This window comes from Natator depressus, chromosome 6 (assembly GCF_965152275.1).
Source record: "Natator depressus isolate rNatDep1 chromosome 6, rNatDep2.hap1, whole genome shotgun sequence".
NCBI lineage: Eukaryota > Metazoa > Chordata > Testudines > Cheloniidae > Natator > Natator depressus.
In genome coordinates this window covers 85,387,794-85,413,112 of record NC_134239.1, presented here as the reverse complement: position 1 = coordinate 85,413,112, position 25,319 = coordinate 85,387,794, and the positions used below count along the sequence as shown (strand labels likewise).

General features: G+C 43.2%; 1 protein-coding gene across 3 annotated transcripts in view; it reads right to left on the bottom strand.

Annotated features, from left to right (window-relative positions):
- Nucleotides 1-719: 719 nt before the first annotated feature.
- The window catches only part of PRORP (protein only RNase P catalytic subunit), a 97,309-nt gene continuing 72,709 nt past the window's right edge, over nucleotides 720-25,319 (bottom strand). For all 3 annotated transcript variants that reach the window (XM_074955861.1, XM_074955862.1, XM_074955863.1), the window contains exons 6-8: nucleotides 8,724-8,872; nucleotides 6,390-6,585; nucleotides 720-3,368 (exon numbers count right to left, since the gene is read on the bottom strand). In XM_074955861.1, coding sequence (XP_074811962.1) covers nucleotides 3,240-3,368; nucleotides 6,390-6,585; nucleotides 8,724-8,872 — 474 coding nt within the window. In that variant the 3' untranslated portion in view covers nucleotides 720-3,239. The remainder of the gene's footprint in view (nucleotides 3,369-6,389; nucleotides 6,586-8,723; nucleotides 8,873-25,319) is intronic.

Here is a 25,319-nt window from a genome sequence, read left to right as displayed (position 1 = left end):
TTGGACCATCTCAACAAGCCCCCGCACCCAGACTCCCACCCCACTGAGCCCCAACCAGCTGCACCCAGACCCCCCCCCACTAAATCCCCCTCAACCAGATGCCCCCATCAAGTCCCATCCCTCCACACCGACTCCCCCTGCTGAGCTCCAACCACCTTCACCTGGACCCCCTGCAGAGTCCCATTGTCCCTGCATCCAGAACCCCTCAATGAACCCCGGTGCATCCAGATCCACCACTGAGCTACCCACACCCAGACTGCCCCACACAGAACCCTCTCACCCTCCACCTGAACCCCCCACACTAAGCCCCTCCACACTTGGATCCTGCTGGGCTGAACTTGCCTAGTAACACCTAGTATGCCTGGCGCAGAGGGTCAGGGACCCAGGGTGTTTCTGGGGCAGGCCTGGCCTGGCCCTTGCACTGTGTGAGGGTCCAGTGCAGCCTCACTGCCAAGTCCCTGTCCCAGGGGAGGAGGGGCTGCAGGTGATCTCCTGTCTCCATGCAGTCAGTGGCCTGTGCTCCCCACTGCCATGCTGGAGCTTCCACATTTATTTATTGACACATACAATTTGCAGAATTTTAAAATATTGTGCACAGAATTTTTTTTGGCACAGAATTCCCTCAGAAGTATACTATGTGGTATACTATACCAAAGCTTCCAGTACTCATTTTGTAAGAAAATTCTCTTTTGCTGGTAGATCATTTTATTTTGGTCCTTAGATTTAATTTCAGTTAAGTCCCTTTGATTTCCCTTTAAATATTCAGTAACAAATGGTGACATTTACTGGTATCGCCAAATTTATTATGGTATCTCCAAATTTATTATTTTAACATTCGTTTTTTGGAATCCCACCCATTCCAACCTGCTGGAAGTAGTCAAAGCATGGAGTTGTATTTGTTTATATGAGCTGTCACCTCCGAAAGTCAGTGAAAAGTTAAGTCATTATCCAGTCCCAAATAGACCAAGGTTCCTGCAGCTGGTGCAATATCTCTATGGATAGATATCAAGTGAAGAGTTTGTGGCTTAGACACTGTGACTGGGGTTCTAGTGGGGAGCCAGCTGTGGACACTCAATTAGGGTGAACTGCAAAGATTGGGGCAGGCAATCCCCATAAAGCTGGGTCTAAATGGTTTAGTCCTTTGCAAATAAAATGCTGAAGTTAGCCTCTCCTTGGAACAGTAAGGCTTGAGGAAAAATAAGGCCAAATGAATCTGTTGGTTGAGATTGAAATTTTTGACAAGTTGCCCGTGCAGAGATATACCGTGTCTGTATAAAAAAATAAACATGGTGGGTCTGCCATATAGGCCTGTATGTCACCAACTCTCCTTGCTGATGTGATTGCAATTAAAAATGCAGTTTTCAGAAAATGGGTTCAAATGGTGGGACCATCAGGGCAGATAAAACCAAGTTAAGGCCCCCACAAAAAGAGCGGTTCTTTAATTGAAGGAAAAACTCTGACAAGATCCCTCAGAAACTTGTTCACAGTTGGGTGTGAAGTAATTGTATGCAGGTGATGTGCCAAAACAGCAGCTATGTAACTTCTGATCAGGTAATAGAATCCCTTGTTCACACCCTACACACTATTGTAATAATCTTTGTACAAAGTATGCCTTGTAAGGTATCATTTGAAAAATCATAATTTGCTGGTCAGTATCATGCTGATAAAACATGTAGTTTCCCATGTTCCAAATCCCACAGCCATGCTCAAACAGAAGTTAACAAATAGGTCTGTCCTAAACAAAGGAATGAGTGTTCTGCTTAATTTGCATTTAAATAGTAAACAGAGTTATCAAGCAGGGAGCAAAGAAAGCTCAAAGAGGTCAGGAAAAAGCAGCAGGGAACATCCTTCCTCATAGACTTTTTGTCTCCTGGTGCCTAGCTGGAAATGGTGTTCAAGAGATGGACTGAAACTATAAAAAGGAGGTACGAACACCCCCTCCCCCCATCATATTCACTACAGCTGAAGTGACAAAGGAACATTTGTTGGACTCTGTGGGAGAGTTTGGTCAGTAAGACTGCTGAAAGCATATGGTGAGAAACTTTGCTTGAATCTGCTATAGTTTATGAAGTTGGGTATTAGTAAACGTCTTATCTATATTTTTTCTTGTAACTATTTCTGACCTTTATGCCTCATTATTTGTACTCACTTAAAATCTCTCTCTTTGTAGTTAATAAACTTGTTTTACTGTTTTATCTAATCCAGTGTATTTAAATTGAAGTGTCTGAATAACTATTTGAAATAATAAGTTGGCATACTATTCTGCTAAAGGAATAACAGACTTAATATAACTTGTAGTGTCCAGGAAAGGGCTGGGCAGTACAGGACATACATTTCTGGTGGAAAATCTAAGACTGGGGAAGTGCAGTTAGACAACACCCTGCAGTATAACCAAGGCTGTTGAAAGCCAGAGTGTAAGCGTGTATGGCAGGCTGCAGTTACACACATACATTCAGGGTGTGACTTGCATGCTGGAAGGCTGTTTGTGAGTGGCCCAGGTGAGAGCTACTTCATTTGGTAAGAGACCCATCAGCTTTCTTATACCACAAAACTTGACAGTGAATTTTTCTTCAGATCCTTCCACAAAGATTAATATTGCATTTCCATCTGACTTTCTCGTATAAGGATGCTATATGGAAAAAACAGGATTCACAACTGTCATACAAATAGTTAATAAGCAATGATAATGGTTGACAACACTTTTTCTGTAATTTATACCACTTTTACAGTCTTCTAATTAACTCAAGTTTCTATGAAAGAGGCGATACAAAATTCAACTGTGCCATATTATTGCCCACAGTGAAGTCCCTAATATGATCAATTTTTATTTAAAAAACAAACTATTATTTTAACTAACAAAGAAGTTCAAGATTTTACATCTTCGGAAATTGAGAAGCTAAAATTTATTAGGAGGATCTGTGGACCATACTAGTGCTTAATCCCTTCATCACCTTAATAAATGGTGCTACAACAAATCTCTTTATTTACTACAGGGCAAAATGAACTCTGATCAGCAAAGATGCAAGTAATGGGCCAAATTCATCCCTGCTGTAACACCACTGACTTTGATGGAGTTATAGTAGATATGAATTTGGTGAACTATGTTTACTGAACATTTAGTCAGCTGCAGGATTCATATTTGGTGCATTAATCCCATGACTGTGCATGATCACTGGATTCTGCCTGTTAGCGACAGTGGCAAACAGTTGGAGTTTTAGTTTGTAAAACTGCATTCTTTATTATTTCCGTTGAAGGCAAAGCCATTTTGTTGGCACTTCATAGGAATATCTTTCCACCAGCTGTTCATCATAGGGAATATGCCAAGTGTAACCAGTAGTCTGTACCACTGTGTCATAAGTGAGAATAGGCTGTGGGTAAAGACAAGAAAAAAATGTTATACTGACTTTGCTCAATGGAAAAAAAATAAAAATGTTGTAATGACTAGCAGACATTTCCTGCCCTTTCTCAGGAGTATGGTTGGATGGTTTTGCAGAACAGCAAACACAAAAAGCAGAGCATGTTAAAGTAAATAGGTAGTCTGACTGCAAGCAACACTGGATATTTCTGTTCGTAAACCTTGCACCCAACCCACCTAAGACGTGTATAAATCCCAGTTAATCAACATATACAAAATGTTAACAGAGTCCTAGTATTCTTCTCTAACTACATTCTGTTGAACTCAGAAAGCACCACCACAGGAATCTCTTTGTTGACTTCAAGATTTCTACAGTTTACTTGATCTTTCTCACTGGACAATGACTCATCTTCTCAATATATTTTCTCTACACAGAATTTTTCTGGTTTGTGTACCTTTAAATATTTGATCGTAATATGAAGACATCAAGAGATAGAACAGGGGTCAGCAACCTTCGGCATGCAGCCCATCACGGTAATCCACTGGCAGGCCGCGAGACATTTTGTTTAAGTTGACTGTCTGCAGGCACGGCCCCCTACAGCTCCCAGTGGCTGTGGTTCACTGTTCCCGGCAATGGGAGCTGCAGGAATCGGCAAACCACGGCCACTGGGAGCTGGGCGGGGGCCGTGCCTGCGGACGGTCAACGTAAACAAAATGTCTCACGGCCTGCCAGCGGATTACCCTGATAGGCCGCGTGCCGAAGGTTGCCAACCTCTGAGATAGAGAATCCACCAATTTCCTTAGTAGTTTGTTCCAATGGTTAATCAACCCTAACTGTTTAAAAATGTGTGCCTTATTTCTAAGTTGAATTGTCTGGTTTTAACTTTAGTCCTTTCTCTGTTAGATTAAAGAGCACTTTAGTAGTTGGTATTTTCTGCCTGTGAAGCTACTTACATACTGTAATAAAATCACCTCTCAATCTTCTTTTGATAAACTAATCTTTTTAATTCTCTCAGTGAGAGGCATTTTCTCCAGGCCTTGAATTGATTCTGTGGCTCTTTAGTTCATTCTCAATTTTTCAACATTCTTTTTAAACTGTAGACACCATAACTGTATGCAGTATTCTATTATTGGTCTCACCAAGGAAACAGCAAGTGACTTCCTCCAGCCAAAACTATGCATGCTATGCTCAGAAGGACGTCACTCATTTAGCTGTGTACTGATTGCATACCTGACTAATATAATGTATCTCTTTACTGCACCAACACTTATCTGTGAACCTACCTGTTTAGAACATTGCTGCACTGAATATCTGTATTTGTCTGTGAACGCGTCTTTAAAATGGAATTAAAAATGCATTCTATTTTAGGATTAAAAATATGCACTTTACAGAAGAACTGAAGAGGAGAATGATCTCTTTTCATGCTTAAAACAGATGCAAGAAAATGCAGAATTTGGAAGCAGGATATGAAGGGCTCTAAGGGTATGTCTACACTGCAATGTAAGCCCGGTCTTGAGCCCAGACTCAAGCCTAATCCCCCTTGCATCTACACTGCAATCATAGGCGCCAACTTTTCCCAGCGCCAGTGGGTGGTCGACCCCCAACCCTGGCCCTGCCTCCACCCCTGCCCTGCCTCCATTCCAACCCCTTCCCCAAAGTCCCCGCCCCAACTCCGCCCCTTCCCTGCCCCTATTGGACTCTTTCCCCAAATCCCCGTCCCGGGCCCCGCCACTTCCACGAGCACTCCACGTTCCCCCTCCTCCCCACTGCCTCCCAGAGCTTGCCGCCACGAAACAGCTGTTTTGTGGTGGGAAGAGCTGGAAACTAGGGAGAGAAGTGGGGATGCGGCGAGCTCAGGGGAGGAGGCAGAGGTAAGCAGGGGTGGGGAAGGCGAGGCGGGGAGCTTGGCTGCCAGTGGGTGCAGAGCACCCACCAATTTTTCCCTGTAGGTGCTCCAGCCCCAGAGCACTCACGGAGTCGGTGCCTATGACTGCAATTGCACTAACCTGAGACTCAGACCCAGGGTCCCAGGACCCTGCAGGGCTGGAGGGTCCAAGCTCGAGGTGAGCTGGGAACCGGGATCCAAACCCTATTGCTCTGCAGCGTAGATACCATTTGACTCAGATCCCGGGAGTCAGCTGGAAGTATCCCACAATTCCACAGGACAACCTCTTTAGCCCTCTCTATCCCAAGAATCTTCAATCCACTCTATTGAAAATGTAACCCACCTCCTCCTTTGCAAATGGCAGCAGCTGAGGTCACTGTTAACCCATTCTCTTCTGATCCACTGGTCTACAAGCACGCTATCAGAGAGCCTCCTGGGTTTGCAATGGAGAGCGAACCGATCAAGACTTCTGCAAAACCAGCTGCTTCCTGGCAATGCGCAGGGCAGGCAGTAAAGTTTTCCCACAGTACACCATGGTCCTAGGCTTAGAGCGGCGACATTTCAGGGGTGGGAGGCACTAGGGATTCTGAGATACAGTTTACTTTACTAGGGTTGATTTGGGTCTGCGCACTGCAGTGTGGACACCAGAGCCCTATGTTTGAGCACAGGTTAGAAAAGTCTTAACAAAGGGTTAAAATACAATGTACACACTCAAGCCCATGAGTCCCTAACACGGCTCAGCTGACTCGAGTCCCACCAATGGTGCACTTACATTGCAGTGTAGACATACCCTCAGGGTAAAATTTTCAAGTATGTCCACCTATGATACATTTCACCCAAAAGGTCGGTAAAGGCAAACAAGTAACTGTGCAGGTAAACAGATGTTTATGCACTTGAAGAGTCACTTTCTTGTCTATTAATCAGTCCTCTTGCCTACAATGGCAAATCACACATTTTGTGAGCAAAAGTGCTATTTGAGAATGAAACTGGAGTTTTGAGCACACTGCCTCTTATGTGCTCATCCATACACATTCTGCCCTTAGTCCTCAATAGGAATTTTTTCTACAGTTTTTTATTAGTTGTGGCTCATATTTTATGCATTTAATGAGTATGTTCTGTTTGTTTTCTGAAGAGAGCAGAGAACTTACCTGAAATTTTATTCTCTTTCCTGGCCAGTAGTGGGAAAGCACCATTTGGTGTCCACGCTGCCACTTAAAGAACAGATGTCGAGTAAGATTGTCGGGAATACAAGCCTTGTGATCTCGCAGGAGGTCTCTAGTAAGAAACTTACAATGGCTGCCTGAGTGAAGAGTGGCATATAATAGGAAGGGGTCATCTTCTGACCTAAATAAACCACAAAGAGTAAAGACAGACGTCACTCACGGGCACTAAAAGGATGCAGGAAATGAATCAAGCATTCAGCTGAATTTTATTCATCATCATTACTGCAAATTCCCATCACCACTAAGCTCTCTGTTAAAACAAGGTCCTTTTCCTGTTTACCACAAAGCATCCAAATGTTCGGCAGGGAATTAAAATTTAGCTGCCTAGTAGAAAGAATGTTTTCCCTTCCCACTACAACATAGCAAGTAACAAAATGGCAACTTGCCATGTGATTTAACAATACACTGCTACCGTGAACAGAAGCACTAACATTCAGATTGTGTCTTCAGGGGCCCCACACTCTTGCACAAAACTGTACTGCATCCATACAGATCCATAATTTCATGTGAGCACCTGATAAAGTGTCTCTAGTGTCATGCATAAGACAGTGTAACTCTGTGATTCATAGACTTGTGGGTGGGTTCATTCCCAAGAAATGCTAAGATTTTTTCATAGAATATACTCGACTTTATCTTCATTGAAATGAGACAGATGTGCGGTGGGGAGGGGACATTAATTTTTTGTTAAACTTTATCCCTCCCTGAGAAAAGCCCCATTACATAACAACAGCTCTACAATTCTACAGTACTTTCCATCCAAGGATCTAAAAATAGGTATGTCAGAAGAAGTGCTGCACATTTATTATACGTGGAGCCAGCAGGTGTGTCTATAGTTAACACTTTGCATTACAAGATTCTGTTTTCAATTGCTTACAACTTTGACAAACTTTAACCATTCAGGCTGAAATTTTCCATGCTGGGTTTCTGCTCAGGCTAGATAGTGTATTTTCTTTTTAACATTTCAGCTAAATTGGTTTATCTGCTTCTGAGAAAATTAAGAAAAAATGCAGTTTTGCCCATGTTAACAATTATTACAACCATTTTGCTGAGAAGCTCTCTATCACCTCCAAACTGGAGCAGGGACTTAAATTCAGCAGGTGGAGGGGAGAATCTTTGTGCCAGGGATGTGCCTTTTCCTGTTCCCATGAAAAACAACCCCATTTGGCCAAGTTATGAGCGTTTGAAAAATCTTAGTTCACACATGCTCAGTAGAGACTTGTTAGAGTTTGGCAGCTAAATTCTCTGTAGATTCCATCTACACTAGGCATGCTCAATCCCAGGGCTGCAGAAGCTAAGCATGACTTTCCATGAAATTGCTCCTCCTAGCTGCCAGGGGCTGCTGTGGTGTTGGGTACAGGAACTAGGAGCAGAGATACTGTCTGTCCTGTGCTCTCAGTGCTCCCTCTGCTGGCGCCCAGGCAGCATGGAAGAAGCAGCAGCCTGACTCAAATGCAGAGGAGATAAGAGCCAGACCTGAAGAGGGAGTGAAGGAGATGGCAGAGGGAGTAGATTGGGACAAGGAGACAAGGGGAAGACTGGGTCTGGCTGAGCAAGGAGACTGGGAGCAAGGGTTGGTGGTCCACAGATCATGTCTAATATTTCCAAAGGGGTTCGTACCTCCTTTCGAAATTTTGTAGGGATCCACAAATGAAAAAGGTTGAAACCACTGACATGTACGATGACAATCTACACTGTCAGTTAATCTGTTAGCTCAATTGGCAGAGATCTACCTGTGGATCTAAAGGTTCCTACCCTGTTGATATGCGTACATCTACATAGGACTCAAACACCCATGGCTGGCCCAAGTTCGGACTGTGTGGCTGTAAAATTGCTGTGCAGACATTAAGGCTCAGGCTGGAACCTGAACTTTGGGACCCCATGAGGGTGAGGGTCCCGGAGCCTGGGCTCCAGCCTGAGCCGGAATATCTACACAGCAATTTTTTGCTCCAAAGCTCAAGACGGCTGACCCGGGCCAGCTGTGGGTCTTTTATTTCAGTACAGACATACCCTAAGACTGTACATTATGAGAGCTCTGTATTTTAGCACAATTTTTAATCTGTTTTCTCTATCCATTTAGACTGTAAACTCCATGGAGCAAGAAATATGTTGTTCTCTTTTGCATGTACAGGGCTGAGAACTGTCAGTGCTTAATAATAAATAGTACTGGAGTAAGTCACAAAATTAGCTGGTTTAAGTAATTAAAAATAAAAATGAATCTAGTTTTGTCCTCCAGTAAATTGAGTCATCTTCAATACTTACACATTTTCAGCAAAGAAGAAGTCTGCTTTCTTCTGCATAGCAGCCACAATGTGCCTTTTCCAGCTATGAGATCCAGTCAGCATGTGTTTGCGGCCAAGCACAAGCAACCGCAGATTCTGCTGTGCCAGGTGGAAGACAACATCAAGGAGCTGCAGGAAACAAAGAAAGAGCACAGACTGTTCTAGCTGTAAAAACAAGAGTGACAGGGCATAGATTTTTTTCTCTGTGTCTTTAGTAAAGGGACTCCTATCATTTCCTGGACAGTCTCCCAGGAATCTTTCCTAGGGTCAGCAGTAGGTAGGAAACACTCATTTTTAAGTATAAAAAAATTAACTAACCTGTTAAAAAGTGTTAATTATCAATCACATACACAAAAAGAAAAATGTACTGTTATTAACTGCTTTAAACTTTCGCAACATTCTTGTAATACATACATGGGAATTGATGCAGAGCTCCCTGGACAGCTCAACAGGTAAGAGTCAAATGGAAGACTTGAACAACCTTGGGATTCTCACACTGGGAATGGTGCAGAGCTGAAGCCCTTGACCTTAGTCAAGGAAGTGAGGAAGGCTTGATTGTTTAGCCTGTGCTGCTCCAGTAGCACCACCTACTGCAGCGGTTGCAAAGTATAACTGATAGTACTGCTCTATGAAGAGGAAGAGAGACTATAAAAGTATGAAGGGGTTGATGAAAGCATCATTAAGACCAGTATCAACCAATGCATGAATCAATATTCCAGGGTGGTAAAAGTCACCACTATGCCAGATTCTCCACTGAGGGACTGTACACCAAAGGTGTAAGTTAGAACTGCACCTGTACCATTCTAACTTGTGCTGGGGCCAGGTCTCTGGGGATCAGGGAGCCACAATTGGCTCCCTGTGGCCTTCCCTCTCCATTGCACCCAGGCAGAGATCGGACAGGGTGGAGAACCTAATCCTCTAAGTACACTGAACACACATATGGATTGACTGCAAATTAATAGTATTACCATATTGCCCAAAAAAGGAGGAAAATTAGTTCCTGAGATTGTAGCACATTGCCTGTGGACTATACACACAGATGCTTTAGGAAAGAAAGCTCCCTAATTCTTTGTTGCTATTGTCTCCATAGTCTGTCAGTATTTTTTCCTCTACTACTGCTGACTCCCTAGCCCTCTCCCCTGCCCCTTCGCACCTCTTGTTTCTTCTCCCACCCTCTCCTCCTCTTTGTGACTGTCTTCAGAGGGCTCCTTTGCCATAGGGAGAAGACAGGGTTCACTTAGTAGCCATGGAAGTGGGAAAGGGAGCCAAAAATGTTTTATGGTTTATTGTCTGCTGGCTCTACTAGCTGCTGCTGCTATGATACTGGAACGATGCGGGTGAAGGCTCTGTACACTGAGCCCTGGTCTAGACTACAAACTTATGTCAGTATAACTGTGTTGGTACCCACACTCTTGAGTGATGCGGTTATACCAACCTAACTCCTGGTGTAGACAGTGCTATGTCAATGAGAGGGCTTCTCCCATTGCCATAGCTACTGCATCTTGGGGAGGTGGACTAGCTATGCCATCGGGTGAAGCTCTCCCATTGGCATAGATAGTATCTTCACTAAGCACTACAGTAGCACAGCTGCACTGGTGCAGCGCTGTAAGTGTTGACAAGCCCAAGTTTAAAGATGGGCCGAGGGGGTTTCGGTGCTGGAGCGGAGCACTGGAGTTTAATAGTGACTCACAGAGCTGGCTGCCATTTGCAGGAGATCACGCTAGACATCCAACATTTCTTTTCGTGCATGAGGTCTACTTTCCTCTGCTTGAAAGAAATGACTCATAATATGGCTAGACAATAACTAAACAATATGGTTTTAGCCTATAAAAAGACAGATAAAGTAAGTTGTCTGATATGCTCTCTCTCTCTCTCTCTCTCACACACACACACACACACACACAAAGTTTAGAAACAAGTAAAAATGTTTACACTAAAGGGATATTGTCAGATTATATATATTTTTAAATAACAAATTTCCTTATCTATGTTCCTAATAACACATTAGAGTTGAAATAATTTTAAAGTTCAATTATATTTTCTCACTATTTATGTTGTTTACTTTTTGCATATCTCAACTGTACGGGGATAATTGTTTGGTCTATTTCACTTTTTTATAGTCACTTTCACTCACAGGTTCTCCAGCACAAGCCAGGTGCTGCAATGTTTGGGATGCAAACACTGAAAGAGAATATGTTTGGTTTCTTAAAACCGTTTCCACAGAAATTAAAAATCTTAATGGAAATATTTTTGTTGGTTTTCTAAAAATTGATTGTTACAAAATGTAGGGCCAGATCCTAAGCTGCTGTACATCAATGCTACTCCAATGTACTGATTTATACTACTTGAGATTCTTAAATTTTAGGCCAAAAGTTTAAAGGAAGACAGAACTCTTCTTTTTGCCATTTACATCATTTCCACTCAAATGCCTATTTAACATAATCTATAATATACATAATAACATAATTTAACCTAACTAACCAGTTCACACAGCCTTTTAATTATGCACAAAAACCTTTTTTTAAAATAATGAATTCTTCAGGGCAAGGCTATATTGCTTTAATAAAACGTGCTCAAAGTATTTCCACGTGGTGGAATTAACTGCATGCAATGGCTTTCAGGAAATGAAGTCTGACTTTGGGTAAAGCCTCACACAGTGGCGTGAGAATGGCAGAGAGATTTTCTGAGTAATCCTAGACAGCAAATTTTCCATTTTTGATAGAGCTACGGTTGCGACTCTATAGTTGATGTAACTAGCTTATTCTTAAAAGTGATCTGAAGAGAAAAAGGAAATGGACTTGTGCTTTCTTTTTGCTTTTTTTTTATTTTTTAAATGTACAAGACGACTGAAAGGTTGGGGAGTGGAGTTGTTGAATTTTTTTCCCCTCAGCTTGTTTTTTGCCTTAAGATTATCAAATCTTAAGGTTGGTCCACACACAAACTGCCACCCGAATAACTAAACTGGTTTTAATTAACATCTTCTTAATATTTTGTTTCAAAAGTTTATGTATGGACATTCTTATTTTGAAATACAAGTTTCTTATTTTGATTTAGCATAAATCAATTCCTTACTCACTTAAACTTGGGCCTGCTTTACTGGTTTAAATAAAAGTTTAATTTTAAACTGATTGAGTTATATCAGACACACTTCAACAGTTTAAACCTAAATTATGTTGGTTTAGCTTGCACGTGTAAATTTAGAGTATTTAAAAGTAAATTTACTTTTACTCTGAAATCAGAGTGTCCACACACAGAACTTGCACCAAAATAACAAAAGGTGCAAATTACAACAAATTTAGTTATTTTGGTGTAAGTTTGTTTGTAGACCAGCCCTTGGTCAATGAGAAACAGGTTCAACTAAACTCAGAAAAAGCATTCAAAGTCAAATAAGTGTGTCTACACAGGAGTTTGCACCACTTTAACTTGTGCAGACAACCCCTTATGCAATCTGAATAAAAAAACGTCTCCTTGTACTTATCCAGGGTTCACCCTGCTTAGTGTCAAGGGGATGTCATAATCCTACTTTCTCTACTCATTTACACAGGCTTCCTGAAAAAACAAGACCAGACTTTTAATGAAAAAAAATCATTTTTTAAAATTTTCTCCTTCAAACCCTTTCACCATCCCTCCCTCCCACAAAAATCCCCCAACCCAAACACCCAACTTTCAGGTCTTCTTTATACATCATGAGGAGCATAAGACCATTTTAAAAATCCTTTGTACGTCACATTTAGCTTCTCCTGTTCTCTGGACTTTCCCCTGTAAACTGAAGCATCTTGACTGATTGATGATCATCTTTGTTTCTGACCCCAAAATGAAACTACGAAGGTATTGGCATTTATCTGGTACTGGAGAAGGGTGGCTACAGTTTTTTGTCTCCCTGCTTAATAGTAAAAGTAATACTTGGCATATGTTTTTACATCTCTTTGAAAAAAAACCAAATCCTGAGGTTTTTCTCAGTTTACTCCACCTCTCTACCTCACACAAAGTCCTTACTCTGCCTTCATTGAGATGTTATATGAGGAAAGACCAAGATTTGATGCAGTATTTTGGAATTATGATAAACTAATTTGTTGGACTCTAGGGTCTTGTGTTATTTGTAGATTTGATGCTCACCACTGCAACATCTAGCCACTGTACAAAAATTAAAATTTTAAAATATAAACACATATACAACCTTCAAAGAGTGGAAAATACCACCCTTTTGATGCTTATTGGATCTTCCTAGCTGAAGCATCAATAACTATGTGAAAGCTAGACTGGAAAGGTACATGACTTTGTACTGTTCCCTTAAGCCATGTAAATTGGACTCTGATGGACTAGGAGGGGGTTGGCTGAAAAGAGGTGACCAGAAATATTTCAGTCATAGACTCTCCACGGAGTACTTCCAGCCACCAGATCCGTCCACCAAGTTCAAAACTAAGGGCTGACAGGAAGAGTGCCTCAACTGATTTCAGCATGAGACACCAATGAGACACCAAAGAAGGGGCAGTGCTAAGACCAGTCTACATACGGCCTCAATTCAGCAATCAGGATAGTTACTCCAGTGCTGCTTCTAAGGCCATGTCTACACTTAATGGGGATAGACCAGGGGTGGACAAACTACGGCCTGGGGGCCGCATCCGGTCCTCCAGACATTTTAATCTGGCCCTCAAGCTCCCACCGGGGAGCAGAGTCTAGGGCTTGCTCCGCTCCAGCGCTCCAGCCAAAGAGCGGGGTCAAGGGCTTCCCCCTCTCCGCATGGCTCCTAGAAGCAGCGGCATGTTCCTCCTGTGACTCTTACGCAAAGGGGCAGCCAGGGGGCTCTGCATGCTGCCCCTGCCCCAAGCGCTGCCCCCAGAGCTCCCATTGCCTGGGAACTGCAGCCAATAGGAGCCACAGGGGTGGCACGCAGTGCTGCCTGGCTGCGCCTCCGCGTAGGAGCCGGAGGAGGGACATGCTGCTGCTTCTGGGAGCTGCTTAAGGTAAGCGCTGCCCGGAGCCTGCACCCCTGACTCCCTCCTGCGCTCCAACCTCCTGCTCCAGCCCTGATCACCCTCCCATCTTCTGAACCCCTTGGTCTCAGCCCGGAGCACTCTCCTGTACCCCCAACCCCACCCCAGAGCCCGCATTGCCAGCCGGAATCCTCACCCCCTTCCACACCCCAGCCCCCAATTTCGTGAGCATTCATGGCCCGCCATACAATTTCCATACCCAGGTGTGGCCCGTGGGCCAAAACGTTTGCCCACCCCTGGGATAGACGCTTCTGCGATCAGTGCAGCGGGGGTCAATGTAGTGGCTCCAGTGAAGACCTGCTAAATCGACCGCAGAGCACTCTCCGGTCAACTCCGGTACTCCACTGGAACAAGAGGAGTAAGGTAAGTCGACAGGTGTAGACACTGCAGTAAGTCGACCTAAGCTACATCAACTACAGCTATGTTATTCAAGTAGCTGGAGTAGCGTAATTTAGGTCGATTTACCCCGGTAGTATAGACAAGGCCTTAGTGAGTCAGCATTTGCAATGATGGAACGTATTGGGGTTTGCTCCTGTTTGAAGTAGGAGTAAAACATGATAAACTCAATCAGTGCAAACCCTTCCAAGTCCATGTTTACACTTAGGGGTCAGCAATGGCCACAGACTGTTGAATTCGGGCTACACCTGAATGTATACAAGGCTTAGGGAAACTAGATCCCGGCCACTTAAGTCTTTAAAAATCATAAAGAGAGTGACTAGATTGTAAATGCTAGTCATTTGGACTTTCTGCTCCCACAGAATACAGCTCATATCTTAGTGGCACCAGTGATTCTGTACTTTAAAGTGGAAGTTACTTCCACTGAATAAGGGAAACAAAGTTTAAGTGTTTGAGGAAACATTTTGGAGGCATGAGTATTAAATTGCTTCAGTTTTGCAATGGAAAAACTAACAGTTAACTACAATAAGAAGAAAATTAAACGGCATTACCATAAAAAGAGTGATTAAAAATCCTTCATGCACAATAGCGCCCCCCTCCACATTCCATTAAAATTAACCTTTATTCATACAAACTAAAATGATGCCTGAACCCTAGAATAATGCATTTTTGCTATTTAAAAAACCATGATTCCTCCTGAACACTCCTGTTCTTGGTACTACTTGACTAAAGGATACTTTGTGTCTAATTTTAGACTTGGACATTTATTTGTGGTGGTCTATACATAGTCACAACACTTGTGCTGGGGGATTTCCTAACTGAGTATACTCCCACGCCTGACTGTTTCTCAAGAAAGGAAGACATCAGACACATCATCAAACTACTTTTAGTCATAAAGAAAACAGATTATAGCACAAGTAACAAGGAAAGAGCAGCAGAAGTCCCTTGCTTAAAAAGGCATGAATAAACCCTTTCTTGATCAGTGAAATAATTCCAACAGTTATCTAAAAAACAGTAAAGTTACCTAATTACTCTTCCATGTAACTGCATAACGCAAATGTGCTTCTTGTAATAAGATTCCATGCAGCAGAATTTGTATAAGGGTTGTCACACCACTTAAGTGTGCAAATATCAGCTATGCAGCTGGATAATCTATTCAGCAGGAAGTCTTTGGAAGACAATTTAAAAAAATGGCACACACACCCACATGCCACTTGAGAATTCTCATCATCAACTCCTCTCCCAACATTTCATGTTAACTTGAGCCTGACAGCCTTACTAACCTCAGTGAGGACCAGTGACAGGGCCGGTGCAAGGATATTTTGCGCCTTAGGCAAAACTTCCACCTTGCACCCCTCCCTGGAGCATCGCTTATTATAAACTTTCAAAAATGAATACTGCATAATGTGGCATTGTTCATTAGAATTAATGCACATTTGGCTTGAAAATTTATCAATTTCATTATTTAGTCTACATATTTAATGAAAATAAATGGCCTTGGGTCTCCTGCACATGGCTAGAGTCCCTCCTGCCCCCCCACACCCTCCATGCATCTGGAAAGGGCTGTTTTGGGATCAGAACACAGAGCTGGGAGTCGGGATCTGGCTTCTATTCTCCACCCTGGCACCAACTCACTGGATGAGTTCATGCAAGTTACTTCCCTGTTCTGGGCTTCAGCTCTCCCCAGCGCTAAGGTGTGAAATGGTTCCTTGCTCCTGGGCTGGAAAGTGCAATGCAGGCAGGAGGAGGTGTCTGAAGGCCTGTCTTCCCCACAGGTGTGAGGCGAGGACAGAGTTCCAGCCTCCATCATGACCGTCCTGGTTGCTTTACTCTGCCCCATGCCAATCGCTGCTGAAGCCCCTTACTCAGAGAGCTCTGGCCCAGGGCAGAGGCATCAGTGTCATTCTGGGCCTTATTTTCAGAGATGCTGAGCACCTGCGGTTCCCCCGATGTCTGTGGGAACTCCAGGGTTCTCAGTACTTCTGAAACTCAAGGCAATTTATTTCGAATGCTGGGCCAGGACTGACCCTGCAAAGGCAGGTCCATATACATCCCTCGATCCACAGCAGATCTCCTATTAATAACAATACAAGCAATCAGGAAAATGATGAGGGGCAGTTGGCCCAATGCTGCGAGTGGGGAGGATATGGCCCTAATGTGGTCACTAAACTTCTACCTAGGAACGTTACTGGTGCATCTGCTGTCATTCAGTGGGAGAACAAAAATCTCTTGGGTGCTGCAGCCTGCCCAGGGTTCAACTGCACTTAACCTGAGTTGCTTGCACACTTGCAGTGGTTGTGCACCATGCAACTGGTCACCCATGTTACATGAAAATCTGGCTCTGATGGTGTCGCAATTAGACTTAACAGTTACTGCGGCATTTCCTAGGGCTGTTGTCCCAGGCTGGCTGCAGACTCAGGCAGACAGAACTGTGTCAGCTAGACGCCCATCACCTTTGGAAGATTTTCCTTGTAGTCATAAGGGCTCAAAACAGCTGTGTTTCTTCACTGAAAACTTGCAGTGTGCTGCCCCAGAATCCCTGTGTTCAGAGCAGGACTCTGACAATGACTCCCCCAGTGACCTTGGGCAAGTCACGTCCCTGTTCTCTGCCTCAGTTTCCCCAAAATGGGGCTCTATTTACCTGCTCCACAGGGCTGCAGGGATGGATGGGGATGAAGGCTTGGAAGGTGGCACATGCTGAGGATGGTTACACTTTTGCAACTCTTTAACCCTGTATCCTCTGGCAGGGCCATGATCCACCCCCACAGGTGGACTGGTGGCCACGATCTCCTCTTCCTTTCCCCCACCCCTGCTCCCCCTCCCACCGCTGCATTGCTGTCAATAGGGCCAGCTGCAGGCAGGCTGATGTCACCCGCTCCAATCTGCAGTCGGCAGCCCTTGGGCAGCAGCCGCTGCTGTGGCAGGAGGTCCGGGACTGCCAGAGCCGGAGGAAGCGGGCTAGGGAGCGATGCGGCAGCCCGGAGGCTTGGGGAGGAGGCGGCTCCGGGCTGGCTGTGGGGGTGCGGGCGGGCAGTGATGCTGGGCGTGGCAGAGGGAGGCGGTGGGGCCCGCGGTTGCAGAGGACGCCCACAGAGGTAGGTGCTAATGCGGCTAGGAGGGGCCCATCCCCCTGCTGGGAGCAATAGTGTAAAAAAAAAATTTTGGACACCGCTTTTTGGTGCCCCCAAATCTTGGCGCCCTAGGCGGCCACCTAGTTCGCCAAATGGTTACACCAGCCCTGACCAGTGAGTGCCTTTGACATGTTATTCAATCAAATCTAGGATTCCACCTCCAGCAGTGGACAGAAACTGATGCTTCAGAGAAAGGTGAAAGCACCCTGTAATTCAGCCAACTAATTGTGCATTGCCATGGAGAAAAAATACTTCCTAGCATTTACAGGCAATTAATTTATTCCCTGAAAATTTAGGATTGCTTTCCCTACATCATCTTAGCTTGCATAATTACAAGTTTCCGATGAAGCGGGCTGTAGCTCACGAAAGCTTATGCTCTAATAAATTTGTTAGTCTCCAAGGTGCCACAAGTCCTCCTGTTCTAATTACAAGTGTTATCCAGTCTCAACAAACCCTACTAAACTACCTGTCTGACTGCATTTCTGTGTTACCCAATCCCACATGGAAGGACAAGCTGCATAAAGAGTTTCCTTATTTTTTAAAAAATGTGCTACCATCTAGTTTCTTTGAGCGTCCTTTGTTCTCATATTGAGAACGCAGTAAGAAGGAGGAACCAGTTAGTTCTCATTCTACCTACAAAATTTTGTAGGTCTCATTCTAGTACATATTACCCTTCCCCTAGTTGAATGGAATCTCTTGCTGGTCTTCAGGTGTACGGCTTCTGATGGCACAAACAGTGATTGTTGTTAATCTGCACCATGCCTCTTAACCAGTTTGCTTGCCCTTTGCTGAACATCTGCAATCTCTGTTTCTTGAAAGGAGGTGATTAAAATAAATAAAACAATGATGGCTTACACAAATATATCATACCATTCATTTGAGGATCTCAGCGCATATTACAAATTTTCAGTAATAAAGTCACACAACATCCCTGAGAAATACGTATTATAATCTCCATTTTGCAGATGATGAAAATGAGGCAAGAAGAGGTTAAAGAGACTTGTCCATGTTCACACAGCAATTCACTGGTGGCGCAAAGAAGAACTCAAAAGAGTTCTGAATCACTGCTCCGTAACCACAGACATGCTCTGCCAGATCCTGAACCCAGTTCTTAAGGAACAGGCACACAGCTCTTTTATCAATGTCATAATTTAATTCATTCTTACTTTCTATTCCCTTTTACATATTTCAAAGCAACATTATTCCTTTCCAAGTGCTGCTATGCATTGGGCAGACATTTTCAATGAGCTATTTATGAAGATTTCTGGATTTTTATCTCTGAGAGGATCCTGCTAGTTCAGAGCTTATCACATTAAAAGTTTCTTCCCTGTATGCATTTGTTCTCATTTATGAAAATTACATTTACATTTGCCACTGCCCAATCCCTGAGTTTAATTAGAGCCTTCTTGAATTTCTCCTTAACTTTAGCATTTTATAACAATTTAAACAATTTGGAGTTCAAAATATTTTGCTAAATTAGGCTTGGATGAGCTCTGTGCCTGCTTGGAGCCCCACTAAAATCACAGGAATCTGCCTGCACAGAGGTCATTGTAGGATCTGGGTCCAACTGTTCACTTAGTCTTCCAAACAGTCAATAAATATGTCAAGGCTGCTCCCACTTCTGATCTCTGACCATTATTAAGTTCTTTCTCTAGGAGAAGCAGGATTACACACATGCATTTATTCAATGTGCACTACTCCAGATAACATATCAGGATACAGAGTTAGAGCTACTGAAAGTGAGCAGAAAACAGCATACAGGATTCTGGCTCAGTGTATGCAGTCATTGTTTCCCTCTAGTGGCTGACTCCCAGTGACAATAGTAGCCTATAATTTACCCACAAGTAAAAGAGCTCTCCTATGGTTCAAGTGGTAGAGGCCTTGGTTTTTGGTGGAGAGGTCCTAGATTCTGACATCTGCAGTATTTGTAGTGATGCAGCCAGGGTTCATTACATATGGCAGAAAAACAAAAAAAACCCAAATCCATGACTTATAAATCTTTATAAAACATTTTTTCTAAACCAGATTTGTTCAAACATATCAAAGGCACTTATCCTCTTTGAGGACATAGTCCAGGAGAAGTTGACAAATAAAAAGGGGAGGGGGCACTGAGTTTTCTGAGCATAAATAATACATCTGAAAAAAGCTGAAATGGTAATTTAACCTTTAAAAATATTGCAGTAAGATTTTTATATTTTAAAGTCACTTTTATGTTGAGAACAAGTATGAACAATTTCAGGGCAAAAGGTATTTTTTCATACATTATAAGTGCCTGAAAATAAGGGCTTAGAAGGGGAGTGTAGTCATAACTCTGGACACTTTAACGATGGATCAAATGTAACAGTGAAGTCAGTGGGAGCAGAGTGTGCTCAGCACATTTGAGAATGAGACCCTAATTCATTAAGCCTCACAACACCCCTATGGAGGAAGTAAATAATCATCTCCCCATTTTACAGAGGTTTATAATGAGACAGAGAAGTTGGATGACTCATACCATGAGTTAGCAGAATAGGTGACAGAATCCTGAAATCCTGACTTTCAATCACCTGCTCTTATCACTACATCACACACTGTACAGTGTGTCATATTTTCAAAGGTCAGGTTCTTTGTATAAAAACCTTCCTCCTCTGGACATTATTGGGAACACTCGTCAGGTGGGACTTCCCTACATACTTTTCCAGGAAAGCTGATGTGTAATGACTCAGTCAAACGTGGCTCACCTGTTCGATAGGTGTAGCTCAAAGAAATAAATCACCACAAAGGGAAGACAGCTTTGCTGTTAATAATTCACATCAGATGGCTTCTAAACATTCTGGCAGGCCTTACTAACTCTGGCATACAAAAGCAGAAAAAAATCCCTTCAGGTATTCTGACCATGGCTAACAGTTGATAACTTGTGTGTTGTCATAGGGCAGCGGTACAAGCCTTCCCAATGTTACTGTTGTGGAAATTGATAAAAAAGACTGCTGCAGTGATCCCAGCCATTGGTGGCATTACTGATGCCTGACCTATGCTACTAAGTTAGGTCAACATAATTCACCTTGCATCGATCTGTTTGTGTGTGTGTTTACACTTAAATTTGTTTCTGGCTGATGTAAATGCCTTGTTACAGTGACAGAGTAAAATCATCCCTCTGAATGGTGTAGAGTCATGGTCGACCTACTTAGGTCGATATAGTGTGAGTATAGACACTGCATGACCTGTGTTGACCCTTACAGTCCTCCAGCAGCTCTCCCATAATGCCCCATTCCCTGTGACAGTGACCACTCTGGTCACAATTGTCTGGTTACTGCTCAGGGGTCACAGAGACCAGAGGCACACCCCTCTTTAAAGCCATCCACGTGTTTTTGAAATGCCTCTTCCCAATTGCCCAATTTGATGAGCATGCCTATCAGCTCACCCTTGTTGTGTGCAACTGCCCAGCTGACGATGTTGGCTCCATGCACACAGAGAAGTACTAGATGTGATCCTGCCTGGAGTAAACAGGAAGTGTTGGATCTCCTGAGCCTGTGGGGCAGACCTAGCACTTCTACAACAAGCTGCATGCCATACTTGGTGGAGACCTGACCAGCACCCCGCAGGTCACTGTGGATACGCTGGAGGAGCCCGAGACAGAGACCCTTGCTGTGAATTGTGAGGAGGAGGAGAAGGAAGATGCGGCAGAGGACTCCAGCCATGCCATGAGTTAAGACCTGTTTGAGACTCCTTCAGAGTCTAGTCTGTCCCACCAGGCGAGTGTGGTTGAGCCTGATGAAGAGGAGCAAACTTAAATAAATGTGGGCATACATTTTTCCTTATGTTTAAATTTAAAAATGGTACCTGATCCATTCCCAAGTTAACAAAACCAGGGTATCAACTTTTCATTGTTTTACTCATATGAGAAGTGGTAGTGGTATAAGAAACAGAGGTAGTGTTGACATCTGCTTTTCATTTCCCCATTAGTGTTAGGTGGAGGGCCATATGGAGCACTTTGTTTATGTGCATAGGGATGCCCCTTTTATCCTCCAGAGAGATCTCAACGCAACTTGCATGGAGATACTTTGCAATCTTCTCCCAAAAGTTTCTATCGATGGCTGCCTTATTTCTGCCTCCATGGTAGGACAGTTTCTCATGCCACTCTGTGATGTGTTTGACTGGCATTATTGTAGTAAAGAGGCTAGAGGCATATAGACCTGGGCAGCTTCTGGATGTCAGTAGCAGCTGTATTCTCTGTGCTTTTGTCACCCTCGGGAGTGAGATATCAGCTAAAATCACCACTGCCTGGTGAAAAGAGTGCTAACATTCAGTGTCATTGCCTTATATTCATACCTATGGAACAGGGATCAAAATTTTATAGCTTCATACAACAGAAAATCCTTCCCCCCTTGCCCCTGGCCAGCCATGCTCCCCAGGGCTGGGACTGGAGAACAATACTGTGCAGAGGCACTCAAAAACTGAAGTGTCAATAAGCATTTCTTATTAAAAGTGTTTATGGGAATAAGGGAAGGGAGTTTTGAAACTTATCTTTCCCTTTCCGTTGTGACTGTAAATCCAGTGGCACACCTGTCTGGTTTTAGCAGCTTCTGGCAGTCTGCCTGCAGGGGTGCCCCCTTCATGCTCAGAGAACACCTGACTCTGATGAAAATGAGAAAGAAGAGGAGAAGGGAGGCTATATTCTGAGAGATCCTCCAAGCTACTGCTGCATCAGACTGAACAAAGGGCTTGGAGGGCCTCCCCAATAGGTACCAAAAGGATGCAGAAGGAAAAAAGAGGGCAGAAGAAAGACCCAGGAGTCCCAGCAGGACAAGGAGTGGGAAATGTGCCGGGACATAATGGAGTCTTCTCAGGCAGCAAACCCAAATGGTACAGACCCTTGTTGACCTACAGGTCCAAAAATTCCAGACTCTCCATCCTTTGCAGTTCTTGAAGAACTCCATGGTCACTGCTTGTTATACATACCATGGGACACCACAGGCCATCCTTACACCTACTACTCCATGCAGGGGGACAGTGAGGAAAACCACAGTTGGTGTATGTGTAGCCACAACAAACTACATTTATTTACTCATGTGGTCAAATATTTACTTCCTTTTTAATTCTAAAATTTTCACCTTGTTAACTTATGTTTAACATTTGTTTAACATTGCCTGGGTGGTTTTCTGCGTGTTGATCTTCCGCACTGTTTTCCCAGTGAAGTTCTGTTTTTGCAGAATCAAATTATCTTTATGAGTTCACAACAAATATTGTAGAATGCATAGCAGTAGTGAAAGCAAACAGTACTTTAAATGCACACCAAGCATCACAGAATACATAGCTTTAGGAAAACAATCCGTTCTGTTTATAAATGTACTGGAAGCACACACAGTTTTTAGTGGCACGCAAAGCGCCAAGCTCAGAGAATACTCCAGCCACTCTACTGCAACTGACAGTAAAGTGCTCTTTCAAAGCCTCCCTCAACTGCATAGCTCCATGTTGGGCTCTTGTAATGTCCCTTGTGTCTGGCTGGTCAAACTCAGCAGACAGCCACTCCACCTTCACCCTGGCATCAGCTTTTCCCTTTTTGCCTTACAGATATTATGCAAGACAGCTATTATTATAGGCAGCTATAATCACTGGAATATTTCTCTCACTGAGACCCAATCTAGTGAGTAAACAATAACAGCGTCCCATCAATCTACCAAAAGTACATTCAACTGTCATTCTGTACCCACTGAGCCAGCAGCTGAATTTTTCCTTGGTGCTGTCGAGGTGTATAGCTTCATGAGGCAGGGAGTAAGGAGTAGGCTGGGTCCCTCAGACTCTACTGACATTTCAGTATCACCAATGGTAGTTTGCTGGACGCAAAAGGAAGTCCCTGCTTGCAGCTTTCTGAACAGTCTGTGGTCTAAAAGATGCGAATGTGATGGGTTGTAATAACCCTGCACTGGGCCAACGGGGGGCAAAAATGTCCCAAAAGGCATTGTACCAAATAGTGGCATGTGGTAAACTCATATACCTACCCATGGTGCACTACACTTGACATCAATACAAACACTCCTGGCGAGCACATGCAGCACTGACACAAGCAGCCAAGTACGCACGTATTTGAGTGATATACAAACTTTGGCGGCTGTGCGGCAATAAAACTTGTATCAACCAAAGTTTGTAGTGTAGACATGCCCAAGCACTACTGTGAGGCTGGGAGTGAAAACGCAGTATGTTTTGTATTTGATTCCCACAAGGGATACATTTACTTCACTTTTTAGTATTATTTGTTTTTAATTTACAATGAGTAGAAGGTGTTCAATAAGATAGATTGTATACCTTATCTCCATGATCAAATATAGACATAACAGGGGGTGGGGAGGAGGAAGAGGGAGAAAGATATGGTAGTGTTCCCCCATCACAATCAGTAAGGAGTTTGGGGTGTTGCCCTTACATTTAAACAACATGAGAGGGTCTGATGGAGCTAGCTGACTCTACATACATGGTAGTTCCATGATAGCAGGTTCTGTTTATTAAAACACTGTAGATCCCACCATGGTCAGCACGCTTGAATTCTGCTGCACAGACTGCACTGCAACCGTGACAGAACCCTATTAAAGTCCAAGGCAATCATGTGATTCAGTAACACAATTAAAACATGACTTTGTTACATCTACATTGCAAAGCTGAACAATATATTAAGTGTGTTGGAGGACCATCTTGTGGCTTTTCCAAGTTGCAGCACAGATGGGACTGCAACCGTGATAGAACCCTATTAAAGGGAGTCATTATGAGTAAAGTATTTGCTTTAACTTTGAACTTTGTATCAGAATTTTAAGCATTATGTAAAGGTGTTTAGTTTTCATTTCTTTCACCCACGGTTAAGGCTAGGCTCTGTTATATTACCCACCCATTTTCCATCACCCTTTTTATTTTATTGATTTCATTAGGAATGCTTGTGAAAATAACAAACTTTACAGACCCTCGTGTGGCCAACATAAATAGAAAATCGTAGGCACCACTCAATCACAGATTGTGATTTTAGTATTGGAATGATTTCCAGACTTTTTGGCACAGGATGAAAATGATCAAGTGATTCCTGCCTTTTGGTGAATCTGTAATCTCAAGAATTTTGGGGAAATTTTCTTTTTTTTTTTAATGTTTATTAGGGCTGGTGTCATGCTGCTCTGACTTCCTTACACCAATTTGGATGGGGAAGCGGACAAGGCCAGGGGACGGGCTTTGATTAATCTATTTTCAATAGAAGAATCAATCCTAATTCATATTTAAAAGGGGAACTGGAATGGATTCAAAAATTTTGTGTTAAACCTACATATCAGTGCTGAATTAACCCACTGTCTATGCCTAATTCAGGAACAGGTTTTAACTTAGTTTGGGGCGGGGGAGAAGTATTTTTCCCAGCATGAAAATTCACTATGCTTCCAAGTTTGCTAAAAACAGCCAGAGCGCATCATTACAAAGATGGAAAATACTGTGCATAGATAACACAGTGATAGGAAAGAAATAAAATCAGTATTTGTATAAAACTTCCAGTATTAATGAGGTCACTGAAGAATGCATTCTGAGGCACCTTTTGTCACTCTGGAAATGCAGCAGACTTTTCTGGTGAGGGGATTACGTTTTCAAAGAAAGGTAAAACTGAACACTGATTTCCGTGCTAAATTCCTCTACCATGCTGCAAACTGTGCAGTAGGGGCATTTATCACAGAAGTCTAAGATTAGCTCAAAATTCATCAGACCTCTGCAGTTCACCTTTAAAGGCCTGATCCTGTTCTCACTGAATTTAATAAAAATTTTCCCATTGACTTCAATTGAAAGAGTAAACCTGCTCACCATGTTCCTGAAACAGTGCTGGATAGTTTGTCCTAGTCTATGCCTGCAGTTCAGCTATGTTCTGCAGAGGTCAGCTGCACCTGCTGCCAACACCTATTGACAACAGGTAAATTTTCCCAGCATAGATAAACCTAGAGAGCTACTTCAGCCCACCTTACTTTGTCAACTAATTCTGGCTGCACCTTCCTTATCTCTCATCAGAACGATCTATCTAGCTATCTTAGGTTTTAGAACTGCCCACACCACTGTAGCATCGGG